Below are 14,564 nucleotides of genomic sequence, written 5' to 3'. Positions count from 1 at the left end.
GATGGACATTATGTGTGAATATTGCTTCATAAAACTACAGATGTTTGATAGTGTAGAAATGAGTGTTAATGTAAGTTTCTTAAGATCACACAGAAGTCAGTCCCACATTTTTTTTTTAATGTGGTGGTTTCTTATCAAGAAAACAGAAAAAATATTTGGAAAGCAATAAATCCTGTTGAGTGTTTGCCATGAGTATCTTGATTCAAAAAATATGACATGAAATGATAGAGCTTTTTATGTTCAAGAAATCTCAAAATAATTCCCTTATTCTCTTGGACTTTTCTAGATTTTGGGTGGCCATGACTCAAGGAAATAGCTCTGAAGTGACTGAATTCTTTCTTCTGGGATTTGATGCTCAACACAAGTATAGCCATGTCCTCTTCATGGCATTCCTGCTCATCTATGGGATCTCCATGGTGGGTAATGTTGGTATGATTCTACTCATCAAAATAGATTCCAGACTGAAGACACCTATGTACTTTTTCCTACAACATCTGGCTTTTGTGGACCTCTGTTTTACCTCCGCTATCACTCCCAAGATGCTGCAAAACTTCATAGCAGAGAACAAATCTATCTCATTCAGGGGCTGCACCATGCAGTTACTGGTTTATGCAACATTTGCAACCACTGACTGTTACCTCCTGGCTGCCATGTCCGTGGACCGTTACGTCGCCATCTGCAATCCACTTCGCTATCCCATAGTCATGTCCCGAAGAGTCTGCATCCATTTGGTAGCTGGCTCCTATGCCATGGGCTCAATCAATTCCTCTGTGCACACAGGTTTTACCTTCTCACTGTCTTTCTGCAAGTCTAATGCCATCAACCACTTTTTCTGTGATGTTCCTCCAATTCTTGCCCTTTCATGCTCCAACATTGACATCAACATCATGCTACTCATGGTCTTTGTGGGATTTAATTTAACATTCACTGTGTCAGTTGTCATATTTTCCTACATCTTTATCCTGGCTGCCATCCTGAGGATGTCTTCTGCCACAGGTAGGAGGAAAGCCTTCTCCACGTGTGCCTCCCACCTGACAGCGGTCACTATCTTCTATGGGACTCTCTCCTACATGTACTTACAACCTCGCTCTAATAATTCTGAGGAGAACATGAAAGCAGCCTCTGTATGTTATGGCATTGTAATTCCCATGTTGAACCCCCTGATCTATAGTCTGAGAAATAAGGAGGTAAAAGAAGCTCTCAACTTGATAGGGAAAACGTTCTTCCACAGGGAACACAGATTGTTAATATTCAACATGCTGACACATCCAGTACAGCTGTTTTATGTATCTTAATGGTTGTGAAATAGGGAGCTTGTTCACATCTTAAACTCATGCTACTTCTTTCAATAGATAATGTCTTAAAATGTGGGAAATAAAGTAATGATATCTCCCAGAACTAAAAACTAAGCTTCCCAGGGGCTTCTGATACTACACTAGTTTGTAAAGTCACTGACTTCATCATATTAGCCATAAAGGCATTAAAGGAGAACACTCCATCCCTAAAGATTATTGGAAAGTTGCCTAATTACACGGGAAATGCTGTAACATCCTGTTTCTGGTTGACAGTTAATTTTCTCCTCGTTGCCCCCTAATTATGGTATAATTCCACCTGGCACTGAGAGAGATGGATATTCCCATCAATAGAAAGCAAAGGGTAAAGAAAATTACTTACTCAACACCAGTGTCCTAATGTCCAACATATTCTTTGCACATGATTGTTACTTTATAAATATGTGCTGAATAAATTAATGGACACATGAAAGAAGAAAAACAGACCAGAAATCTAGAGAAAGCACTTTCACATGAGTTAAATGCAAAAAGGTACCATCCAGCATAGCTGTTTCTGAGTTGGAAAGCAAAGCAGTCACCAAAGTTAGGAAAGAAACCTATGACGAGATGGTCCACATCTTTTATCCAGAAAATGTAAATTAAATCAATGAGAAATCATACCACACCTATTTGAATGGCCCAAACCTGGAACACTGACAATATCAAATGGCTATGGGACTCAGTCTTACATGTTCCTACACCATGAGTGAGTCTCAAGAGGAGGAGAAATTGGCTTCTGTGTTTTATGGCATGATTATCCTCATGTTAAACCCCCTCATCCACACTCTGAGAAAACAAGTTGTAAAACAAAGTCCTAGGAGGAATAGGAAAGAAGTGTGTGTAACTTCACCTTTGATTTCTGATTCTCTGTACTTGCAAATAACCACATGGGAGGTGCCAACACTTGAGAAATTAAAACCAAAGAATCAAACAACCTGGGAAAAGTTGCTCAATTTTACTAATATGAGTCACAAATTAAAGTAACATGGAGGTAACTATTTTACACCAATACAACCAGCATAAATTGAAAAAGAGTGGTAACACCTATTACTTGTGGTGATGTAAGGAAAATGATGCTGTCACATATTAATTGAAAACCGAAGTGCTAATTCACTTTGGAAGGAACTGACTATATCATTTTAAAAGACAAAAATCTTTAGTCCAGAAGTTCAATCTTGCAAATTGACCTGTGAAAATCAAAGTGCTAGTCCCAAAGGCCATATATTTAAGCATGTTTGTTGTGGCATTGTTCAGGAAAATGAGACCAGAAAAAGTAAATATTCCTCAATAATAAAATAAATCAGTACTGTTGTAATTCTAAAATCTGTATCGGTCCTCCCCCGTGGCGCAGTGGTTCAGTGCTGGGCTGTGAAGCTGCCCGCAGCCTCTGCAGCACTGGTTCGATGCCCGGCCTCCAGGTGAGGGTCCCACATGGTGCGCAGACCTCTCCTGCCACCCACTGCTCCCCTCAGCAGTGTATTTTGTCAGTCTGCCTGTTCTGTTCTCCGCTCTGGCTCTGGTGAATTCTCTCACCCTCCCACGCTTCTGACTGTACCCAGTGCTTGTATAAATAAATAAATCTTAAAAAAATAAAATAAATAAAATAAAATCTGTATTTATTGCTGTATAACAAATTTCCACAAATTTAGGGGCCTAAAACATATGCAATTATTATCTTAGAGTTTTATGGATGAGGAATCTGGATGCTTCTGAGCTGCCTCCTCTGAGATGCTACAATCGAGGTGGTAAGGACTGAGAACTTATCCTGAGCCCCCACTGCATGTGGGTCTGCGTCCAGGCTCCCCGATGTTATTGGCAGAAAGCATCACCTGCAGTCAGAGGACTAAGAACTCCACTCTCTTGCGGGCAATCAGCCAGGGGCCGCTCCCAGTGCTCAGGGGCTGTCCACTATTCTTTGCCAAATGGCTCTCACTATAATCCCTCTCATCACATGGGGTTTACTTCCTCAAAGCCAAGGAGCCATAGGCAGTGAGTCAATGCATACACCACGTAGAAAATATACCTCCTTAAGCCCAAATCTAACTACTCCTTCAGAGTCAGTCTCTCCCAGCTCTACACTTCTTTCCTGTCCACTTTCTATCCCTAGAAGTAACTCTTTTCTTCCACTGAATGCCCTTTGCATCTCATGTGTATTAATGAATATTATTTATCACTCCCTATCTAAATTATTTACTAACATATAAGATCTTCCCTACTCTCCATAAGGCAATTGAATATATTTTCTTTCTGGGACATTTTAACATCTGCTATAGAGCCTTAGACACAGAATGTATTCTATAAATAATGAATGAATGAAGCAATGAATGAATGATTAAATAAACATCTAACTGGAAGTTATGAGCATGTAACCAACACTAGTAGTGTCTAAATACCAGCCTGTGGAAGGCAGCATTCAAATGACCAGGCAAATTTTTAAGTGCAAGTAACTACAGTTCAGCCTTGCAGCTGTTGATTCAGTTATATTAGATGGAACCAGTATCTCCAAGTATCCATATATATATATATAGGATGTTGCTTTGATTTCATGTCCCAAAGAAAAGGAGAATAGACATCCCAGAAGTTAGAGTCTTCTGTAGTGTGGTTCATGTCCCAACGCTGCCAGTCACCACCAGCATCCCACTGGAAGTAAACTGAGTTTTTACACGCTATTCCTCATAAAACATACGAGATTGTTTCATTTCTTTGTCTGTTTACTAGAAAGAGGTAGGATAACACATAGAAACCATAGTCCTTGGCACTAATTAACTCTCTACAAATGCTATGATGATTTCTAAATTAAAAATGAGTATTAACAAGGATTATTTCAATATGGATGTTGACAGATAATACAAGAACACACACAGTCCTAAAGAAGTCCCCTAAGATTTGCAGCATGAAAACATTGCCCTCTGGGAAGCTCCTCTCCCCTTCAGCTGAAAAGCACGTACTGAAGTTATTTCTTTGATCTTCCCTCCACACTTAGCATCACAAATTCTCCAGGGAACAGGCACTAAATTCCACAGGCCTTAGCAATAAATTCTCTCCATGGAGAAATCACTTGGTGGGCAATCATCATGTGCTTGCCTGGGGAGAAAACCCACATACAAATCTGAAAATAAAGCAAATTGACTTTTTCCTATTCAGGGCTGATGATTCCAGCATAGGAGGAGACCACAGAAAAATCTATAGGATTATAGCCCATGCTCCAACATAATTAACTCCAAAGTTGGTCAGAGTCACGTTATCTTCAACAACAACAACAACAAAAATACAACGGAGAAAGGAAATCCTCAATGGTACTGAGAAGTTATAAGATAGTCGTGGAGATGACATACTAGCTATACTGTTCCCAAATGAACATAAACGATCTTTGACAAAACGTAGGCAAGAATTGGGCATGGCCACCCCATGGCTAATATGGAATGAGACAGAGAGAAGGTGACTCTGTGAATATGCCCAAAACAAGATAGGACCCAGGACTCTGGGCAACCAGAAAATAGCTACCTGTTCCCTTCTTCCAATTAAAATGTCAATGGGACCATGAAGAGAGCTGCTTGGCTGTCAAATTTGGTCATTCTATTCTCCTAGGGGAGAAGAAAAGACTTCCCTGTGATGACTCCCACCTAATAACTGGCACCATTTCTGTTGCAGAGCCTCCTCTTACATTTGCTGCTAACAAACCCCAAAAGAATATAAAAATCACCTCCTCGTTTTACAGTATTGATCCCCAGATTCAACCCTTGACACAGGAAGAGATAGAGGTGCTCATCATGATACAAAAATTCCTAATTCTAAGCACAAGAAGCATCCAAGCAAAAGATTTTTGCAAGATGCTTTTTGCAGGGAGCAATTTTTCTGATAGCATCAAAAAACGTGTTGAGTTTCATAAATACCTAAATTATATGAAAGGTTATCAAATTTTCCCAGCAATGGATTTATCTGGAGAGGCAACATGGCCCTTCTGCCTGATGAACAAGCCTCTCTTGTTAGTGATTGCTCTATAAAAAAGTAGGAAAAATCAGCCATCAATATGCTACAGCAACACATTCAAAGAGTATTTGAAATCCAACTAGGGCCATATTAATCAGAAGGAAGTATCATCAATTTTGAAAAAGGAAAAAAAATGTTAAGAAAAGGGAACTTCTCATACACTGGGAAAGGAGACATGAGTCTGGAAAGGTGTTTGATGTGGATTAAGATGGAGGTGGGGACGGATATTTAGCAAATTCCCAAGAAGGCCCGTCACTCAGCAGAACTTCCAGGTATACTCAGCACAGGAAACTCTCCCCAGCTGCTGTAAGCATAAAGCACTTATATCATCCATCACCCAGCACTGCCCAGATGCCCTCTGTGGAGATCTGATTAGGGAGTCCAGAGACAGGAGAGTGCAGGCTGATAAACAGGCCAGCAGCCACAGCCAGCAAGGCGGGGCCATGCTGAAGGTCAGTATGAGTTCATCAATATCGGATTTCTTTACCACCAGACTTTACAGAAATACCTTACATACATTCCAGCGTGGACTGGGAAGCCCTGAGAGAGCATTTCCTAAACCTGTTGGACTGCCAGGCAGTTTGGGCAGGGAGGACCAATGCCTAAAAGAAAACTCCAGCCAAGTATGTCCAGGGCCCCAGGGAATACTTGCCAGATCTGATAAAGCCCAGGGGCTCAGTCCCCCCCAACTACAACCTGTGCAGGGGTTGATAAAACTTCACCCCCACCCTTGGCAGAAGGGGGAGTGGCTTAGAAACTCCTGCCCGGACCCGTAAACCAACCTGCCAGGAGTGCTTGCACAGTAAGCCCCAGAAAGGAAGGGAATGGGTAGCTCCCTTCACCCCATTTAAGCCAGGAGTCCCCCCACCATCTAGTGCAGTTGTTTTTCCCTACACTCTGCCCGCCTGGATCTCTTCCCACTTACACTGTGGCTAAATAAACTATGCTTTGCTTTGTCTAGACGTGGCTTTGAAGTCCTTTACAACCATAACCAAGAACCAAAGAGCCCCAAGCCCTGGTAATGGGACCACAAGACCCTTTTAAATCTATGGATTAGTGGCTCTAGGGTATCAATTGTAAAATGCACACATTTAGCTCATGCTTAAATATTTCTGATGTTGGGATTATATATTTGACCATGCCAGATAAGTCCTCAAGATCTCCCAATAAGTTAGTCAATTGATTGAGAAAAGACATTTTTTACCAAATCAAATCATTTCATCAAAAAAGGTCTCAGGCATAGATGCTTAGATTCTGGGCTGAGTCGGAGCACAAAACATGAGAAGAGAGACTTGGCATCTGCCCTCACGGTGCTTGTATTCCAGCATCACTGGCATAACCAATCCGGAATGTCCCATGTTAAAATAAAGGCTATTTAATTAGGAAAGTAAAAGTTTAATTGCTGCTGGTGTCCATGGAGACTCCTGGGTGCTCAAGGAGATGATTCCAGAGGCTGGGATGAACCATCTTTAAAGAGCACATCCTCCCTCTGTTTGCAATGTTGAGTAAGTGCGTGGTAATTAGCTCATTAGACAAACACGTCTATCTTATCTTTTTAATTTGTGAAATTCTCCATCTGAGCCAGACATAGAAGCTTCTAGAGTCTATACTTTTATAACAACTTACTCACAACAACAGTGAGAGCCAGCGTCAGTCTGACTAAGCACTGTCTACGGTATTGATTCCCAGGGCTGTTGTCCACATCCCTGTCAACAGCCCCAGATCTCTAAATCTCCCAGAGTCTTCATGTTTTCATTTGTAACGTGGGAACTGCAATAACCAGCAAACAATGATCGCTAGGAAGATTCTTAGAGAAAATACCATAAGTACACTATGAAAACTCTTCTTATACAATCCCTTCCAGAGGCCCTTTTCTTAAGATTTTCTTAAACACAAAGAGCTATGATTTTTAGAATAATAAGGAAGTGTCTGCCCTCTGTTTTGAAGAATTAAATTTGTCTTTTCAAGAGTCCATGTTTCTGGAAGGACGGCTCTAAGAGCACATTAATTTTGCAGACATTAAGTAAGCATTCTTTATTTTTGAAAGGGAGACCTGAAAATTTTTAACAATGCAAATATAGATGCTTTAGGCTGAGTTTTTGTGGCAGATTTTGCTAGTTATGCATCATTAGCCACTCTCCCCTCTTCCCTTTGTAGTAGCACCCGTGAAAGGGATTGGACAGCTGGCACCCAAGCTAGGGGCAACAGCCTCAGTCTCCTTTACATCATGTGCTGCTTTCTGTCTAAATCCCAGCTAGTAGTGAGTGAGCAGCATGTCCAGGAAAAGAAGAAGATGTTCTACTTTCTTTCCACTGACTGGAGTAAGGATGTAATAGAAGGAACTTCAGGCATCAATGCAACAAGGAGGTAGAAGCCATATGTGTTGGGATTGGCTGAGCAACACCATCAAAGTGCCTGCCCCTCTGGACCATCATTTCAGCCTGAGACAGCCCCTTCTCAAACTGCCTGTGATGAAGAAGTAAACCCTTAGCTTATTTTAGGAAAGTCACTATGAACTTCGTCTTTCGTACAGGAGTTGAACCTGAATTACAACTGTACAGAATTTCTCCCTGCCATAAGAAATCTAAAAGTGAAGCACCCACTTGGGCGCAAGAGCAGGTGCAAAGGATACATGCCAGAGGAGGGAACCTTGGTCATTTCTACCATACATGGTACTACAATTGGTCAGATTCTGGAACCTGCCATCAGAGAAGGCAAATTCTGTGCCGTAGGGCTCATAATGCTAATAAACATGTTGGGGAAACTTTGTGTGGCTGGTGATTTTGGCTTTTGTTGTTTTTCCTCACTGCTTTTTAATGAAGAACTATTGGTTTACATCCTTGTTAATCTTTGACCATATAGGATTTCTCCCTTCAGGTGTGGTCAGCGTAGTTCTCCCACCACCAAAGCACCTATAGTCCTCCAACCTCCAACCATTGTGTCCTACTCCCCTCCCCAATGCCCTCCCCCTTGCATGTTTGTGTTGTGTATTAGCTATTTCTTGTTAATTTAGCAACTTCTAGAGAGAAATAATTCATGATGGCTATGAGAGGAAACCAGAGACAGCCTGGGCAAACAGACAGAGAAACCATCCTTTCTTGAGCAGTTTTGTTAAGCACTTTTCCAATGAGTGTGGCACAATCTCATTGCCTTTACTTGTTCTAGGTGATGATCGTGAGGTCCTCACAGAAGCTGTCCAGTGGTGCACTGAAAGTAAGAGTCTAGAGCTTTCAAGTTTAAAACCAAAATCTAGATGAGTGCTTTTGTTGTCAAATCTAATAACTGTAGCAGATTAGAAGGAAAATGTCAGGGAGGCTATTTCATCAAGAAGCACACAATTTCACATGTTAATATCCTTCAAACAGGGACGCATCTCATAATTGAGATGATAAAACACTGTGCCAAAGTTTAATTAGAATTTTTTTCTTTCTTCGTGGTAGATAAAATAATATTGTATCTTAGACTCATTAGCATTTGAAATTCAATAAAGTGTAGCTCAGTTTTGAGGGAATTTAATTACCACTGAAAAAATACAGCTGAGCCTATGTGCACCTATACTTGTCTAACAAAAAGTCACCTGTGGGACCCAGATGTGTCACAGAATAAAGTGGGCTACGAAATCGGTAGAAATCAGGAAGGACTGACTCCCTGACTTCAGATGTGGCCGCAGACAACAATTAACAGATTAGGAAGAACCTGCAAGAGGTCAAAGCTATGGAGGCCAGAACAGTAGGTGAAGCACTTCCCCCCTGCAGAACCAGAGTTGGTTGTTTATTTCTACTTAACAAACCGGAACTTAAAATAACATGCTCATTAGCTTCCAGTTTCTGTGGGCAGGACTCTGGGCACACCTTAGATCTTCTGCTTCACAATTCTTACAAGCTTGCTACAAGTTGCCAGCCAGGGTTGGAGTCTCATTTCAAGGCTCTACTGAGAAAGAGCCTGCTTCTACATGTAGAAAGTTGTTGGCAGAACTGAGTTTTTTGCAGCTGGAGGAGTGAGGACCTCACTTGCTACCTGTTTATTGCTACCTGTCCCCACTCCCAACCCCCACCCCAGCATGTCCTCTTGCGTCAGCAAAGCCATAAGGGAGAATGTCTCCTTTCTACGTAAAGCAATCATGGGATTAACATCCCATCACTCTTGTTATTAGTTAAAGCAAGTCACGGATCCCATGTCCACTCAAAGGGAGTATGAATTCCAGGATGCACAGGTCATGGGCCTTAGCATCTGCCTGCCACGTGGCCTCATTAAGGAACCAACAAGTGAGAAACAAGAAGTTCAAGCCCGTCCAGGCAGGATTCCTTCTCTGCTCTAAACCCATGTCTTGTTTTTATTCCTCCCTTTTCAAATGGGGTTTTACTGCCATGGGTTCATTCTTCTACCATAATAGAGTGAGAGAGGCAAAGCCTGCTCTAACATTACCAGTTGACATACTGCAGGCCTCTATGACTGAAGACAGTGGCCTCCCCAGCCTCCTGGAAAATAAGCTGCCACAATAAAGAAGGCTTTGGGGTTCCACTTAGGGAAAGAGAGGGTTCCGTGTGAGGGAAGATGTGATAGAATATTTCTAGGTTACACATTATGCATATTTATATATCCTACATGATCCTATTTGATGGTCCCTTGATCCAGGTAAATACATTTTTGCATTAATAACTCTGGAATAGGAAAAGAGGAACAAAGTCGATTCAAACATCCTGAAACAGCTGGGAACTTAAAGCATCATCTGACCCAGAAGATTGTCAGGAGAACCAGTGGGGGCACCAGCTGACATTTGTAATGTCCTTTTCACCAATTCATCATGTCCCCCCACAAGCCCCAGCAGGGCCATCACTGGTAAGTAGCTTCAGTTGCTGAAAGCAGGGGGTCCCCCCTATAGGAAAGGTCCCCTTGGTGACTCTTAACTCTCAAAGGTCACAGCTACCACTGGAAGAAGAGCTACTATTGTCACTGATAGGGACTCCATTAATTTTTCATCAAAGCCCTGTAGGTCTCCCTTCTGTGTCTGAACGCCCCACTGGCTTGGAATTAAACACTTGACCCAATTCCCTTTAGCCTCAGACTCCTAATTTTTAACCAATGGATATTTAGTCAAATCAACCTTAAAAACATACTCGTGTATCTGCCTGCTAGTGCAGTGGACATGGGGGAGCAGAAGGGAAAGAGCAATTGACTGACACAGAAGTTTTTTAGCATCTGCACAGACCTGAAAAATGATTCTGCAATAGTTTTGCAGTCAGTGACCTCAGAGAGGACCACAGTGGACACAGAAGACCTGGAGTTCTAACTGGGTGCTGCATATGCCTTGGCACATCACTTCCCTTCTCCAAGCCTCTGCTTTCTCATCTGTACAACAGAGAGTTTGGACTAGACATGGGGATGCTGTGGGTGGCAGAGTTCCAGGACGACCTTCCAAGAGTTCGATCCTCTGTCATTCCTGCTGGGTAGAACCCTCCCACCATGAGTGCAGGAGGGTTCTCTACCATGAGGAAGTTATGTTCCACAGAATAAGTGAAGGGATTTGTCTTGGCAAGAAAACAAAGGCCCCTTTGGGCATCTACTTTCCTTTATTTCCCACTACCACCCCCCTACCCCTTTTGCCCTTTCTCTGTCTCTCCTCCTTAACTTCAGAAGCCTCATTTCATTTATTAATATCTGCTAATTTTTTAAGTACTTTGTTAATATTTTCTCTGCTATATAAACATCCAATATTTATCTTTGTCATTGTGACCTGCTTAGCTACACATAATTCCAATTTGATTTAAATGTGACCTTCCAGCTTTCCTAGCACCATTTGTGAAGAGACTCTCCTTTCTCCATTTTAAGGCCATGGCTCCTTTAGCATGAATTAAATATTACCATGTATCTCTGGATTTATTTCTGGGCTTTCAATCTGTTCCATTGATCCATGGGTCTATTTTTTAATCCAATGCCATATTGTTTTAATTATTTCTGTTTTACAGTATAACTTAAAGTCAGGTGATGTGCATAGTGTAGGAGTGAGAAGTAGCGTCACACTTTATCTCCATGTAAAAGATGCTTCAAGCCCTTTAAAATTCTAAAATTGGATGATTGTGTTTATTCTTCTGCCTTATTAAATCTTATCAATTTCAAATGTTCAATCACACACACACATATATATATATATATATATGTTCAAGATAATAAAGCCATCTAAAAAGCAGAATTCACATTCCTCAAGAACATCCTACACTCCACATCCTAAAAACCATTCTTAAAGTCTGTCCTTCTTCCCTATGTTATCATCTCACAAACTACCTTTATTTGGTTTTAGCAGAGACACAGCATTCCTTGGTGTGGGATTGGGGGAAGAGATAGAGAAAAGAATAGAGACTCATGTTCTGGAAAAGAATCTTCAAGCCTCTAACAGCAAGATCGTGGAGGAAGTCACAGGTCATAAAGAACACTCCTAGGTTCACATCAGTGCCAGGAGAACCCATTTCCACCATATGCCTATCCATTCTCGAGAAACTTTAAAAATCAGAGCTGCAAGGAACTCAGGCCAAGGTGCCCTCTCTGGTAACCAAGTTACTGATAGAAAGAACATGGATGCTAAAGAAACCTAGGTTCAAATCCTGACTCTGCCATTAGAGGTAAGATCACAAGACATTTACCATGTTCTTTGGAGCCTGTCTCCTCATATAAGAACTGAAACAACCATAACCGCCTGCAAGCTCTTAGGTGAGGGAGAGAGAAAACAGAATGCATGGAAACACCCAATGGAAGAAAATTAAGAGCCTGTTCCTGCACTGTGGCATGGGAAGCTCACAGGCTGGGAGTCAAAAATCCTAGACAGTCTAGAGGTTTCTATAAGGGGTACTTAAGACCCTGGTCTCCAAAACCAGGCTGCCTTGATTAGCACCCCAGCTCCACCATTTACTAACTACTTGGGGTATTTATGTTAGAAGTTACGTGAACTTTAGCAAGTGGAACATTCCATGTCTTAGTTTCCCTTTCTGTAAAATGACAATGACAATAATAGCCCCTAATTCATTAGGCTGTTGTGAGAATCAAATGAGCCCAATAGATGGAAACAGTTACATAGCGTCTGCACATAATTCCCACTCAATATAACTTAGCTGTTATCGTTGTTATTCATTCCTTCAACACACATCAGTTGAGAAAAGGCAATGGCGGGGGTGGGGTGGGTAATGGTAGGAAAATCCCCTACTGGCGAACTGAGCACTGAGCCTCGGTGCCAGGATGATGCCAGACTCCTCTCCTACACAAGGGCTTCCTGGGTTTAAGAAAGTCCTGTCTCACAAAACCAGACAACACCATCAGAGCTATGTTAGGTGCTGGAATCGCGTCATTGTATATGTCAGTCTCTTCCAGTGGAAAGTTCAACACAAACAGATAAACAGATTTTTAAATGACAAAGTTGAGATCTTGATTACAGTATAGAAGGAGTGATTGCCATGGAAGTCCAGCAGAGGGAGCCTGACATTGGCAGAATCAGGGACGACTTCCCAGAGAAAGGAACCATTGAGCTCCCGTTCAGGTTGATAAGCCAAGCAAAGAGGGCCAAAGAGAATTGAGGAGCGGGACATAGCAATAGAAAAATTAAAAACAGCTCATCATAAAACATTGTGCCACGTGAAAAAGCATAATGAGGTGTATAACATACCCAGTTTCTGTAATACAAACACTTGCACACAAAGTGCCAACCTACATGTTGCAAAAACATATTAAAAAAAAAAAAAAAACTGATACTCATGAACTGCAATGAATGGGAGAGAAGAATCAGGATTTAAAAGCACATGCAAAGTGTAAAGAAAGAGAGAAAGCAAGGTCATTCTTTACTTGGTGGAGAACCAAAGGAAAGAAGGGAGGGAGGCAGAGATGGATGGAGGAAGGAAGGAAGATGCCAGGGACTTTCCCTTGAACAAGCACAGTGACCAGGCATCAGCTCAGCAGGCAGAGCACAAGCAGATTTTAGCAACACACGTGCCCTCATCCTTGTGTGGGCTACCACCTCACAGCCCTAAGAGGTGTCCCTGCAGAGGAAGAAAAGGCAATGGCGGGGGTGGGGTGGGTAATGGTAGGAAAATCCCCTACTGGCAAACTGAGCACTGAGCCTCGGTGCCAGGATGATGCCAGACTCCTCTCCTACACCAAGGGCTTCCTGGGTTTAAGAAAGTCCTGTCTCACAAAACCAGACAACACCATCATCTTCCAATTGCATGCACAGAGCTCCTTGAGGGATGCCTAGGTCAGTGCATGATTTTCTCTCTGGGTGGAATAATTTAATCCAAAACTGCCTTCTTTTTCTGGCCTACGGTCTTCATGGGTAAGTGATATCATGTGCTCTGAACTTTGAAGAATGGGTCGATGCTAGCATGTGGCAAAGTGAGAAAGCAAAGGAGGGTGGGTAGACGTGGGAGGTTTAACAGGGACAAGCAACTGCAAGCTCCAAAGAGTCAATTATAATCAACATGGTTTGTTTACTTGAAAGAAGGAATTAAATATTTGAAAAGGAAGGTTATATAGACAACCATGTGGCCGCGTACAAAGCTAGTGATTTTTATATTCGTGAGTTTGTGGGTTGTTCACACCAATCCTATATAATTGATATGGAAATTATTAGTGGGGCTGGAGGAGGAAAAAGGAAAAGGACATTAAGAGGTAAGGGGTGGGAGGATTCAGGTCTTGGCTAACTCCTTTCTGGGCAAGAAAGAGTTTTAACTTGGGACCATGACAGGCCATTTAACATGGGTTTTGGAGTCAGACTTTGCAGGCAAATGGAATTGGTTGCCAGCCAGGCAGAAGGAATTTAGACAAGTTCATTAAGCATTCTAAGCTTGTTTCCTCATTTGCTTGCTGAGATATAATAAAAATTCTCTCATCATAAGGTGCTGTTGGGGACAAATGTTTATAAAGTGCTTAACAAAATGTCTATCACATAATAAATATTCAACAAATAGAACTATCATTCCCTCATGAATCCAGATATTACCAAGTGCTTTTTAGAGTCAGTCATTCATCCAAGCCCCAGGGTACAATGTTCTTAAAAGCTAGACATGTTATCTGCCCTCGTGAAACCTCCAATCTAGTGGGAGACTAAGCAATAATGAAATAATTGCCAAAATAAATATAAGTTATGAATTATTCTAGGTACCCTAAAATTATACAGTGACAAAATGTTGCATAACTAATTTAATCTAAGGACAGCTGGTCTAGAAAGGATCAGGAAACAGAGCGAAGTGAGTCAAGATCTAA

At 41.7% G+C, this 14,564-nt stretch overlaps 1 protein-coding gene across 1 annotated transcript; it reads left to right on the top strand.

The window, feature by feature from the left end:
* Positions 1-299: 299 nt before the first annotated feature.
* LOC119254228 (putative olfactory receptor 5AK3) lies at positions 300-1,295 on the top strand. The gene has a single exon (XM_037521345.1). The coding sequence runs from the start codon at positions 300-302 to the stop codon at positions 1,293-1,295; it is 996 nt and encodes a 331-aa protein (XP_037377242.1).
* The last annotated feature ends 13,269 nt before the right edge of the window (positions 1,296-14,564 follow it).

This window comes from Talpa occidentalis, unplaced genomic scaffold (genome assembly GCF_014898055.3).
Source record: "Talpa occidentalis isolate TD23 unplaced genomic scaffold, MPIMG_talOcc4v2.1 talOcc4.3, whole genome shotgun sequence".
Classification (NCBI taxonomy): Eukaryota; Metazoa; Chordata; class Mammalia; order Eulipotyphla; family Talpidae; genus Talpa; species Talpa occidentalis.
Note: the sequence above shows the minus strand (reverse complement) of the source record. Positions and strands in the feature narration are given on the sequence as shown.

Coding starts and splice junctions, on each gene's coding strand:
- LOC119254228 (XM_037521345.1), top strand. CDS start 300: ATGACTCAAGGAAATAGCTCTGAAGTGACTGAATTCTTTCTTCTGGGA.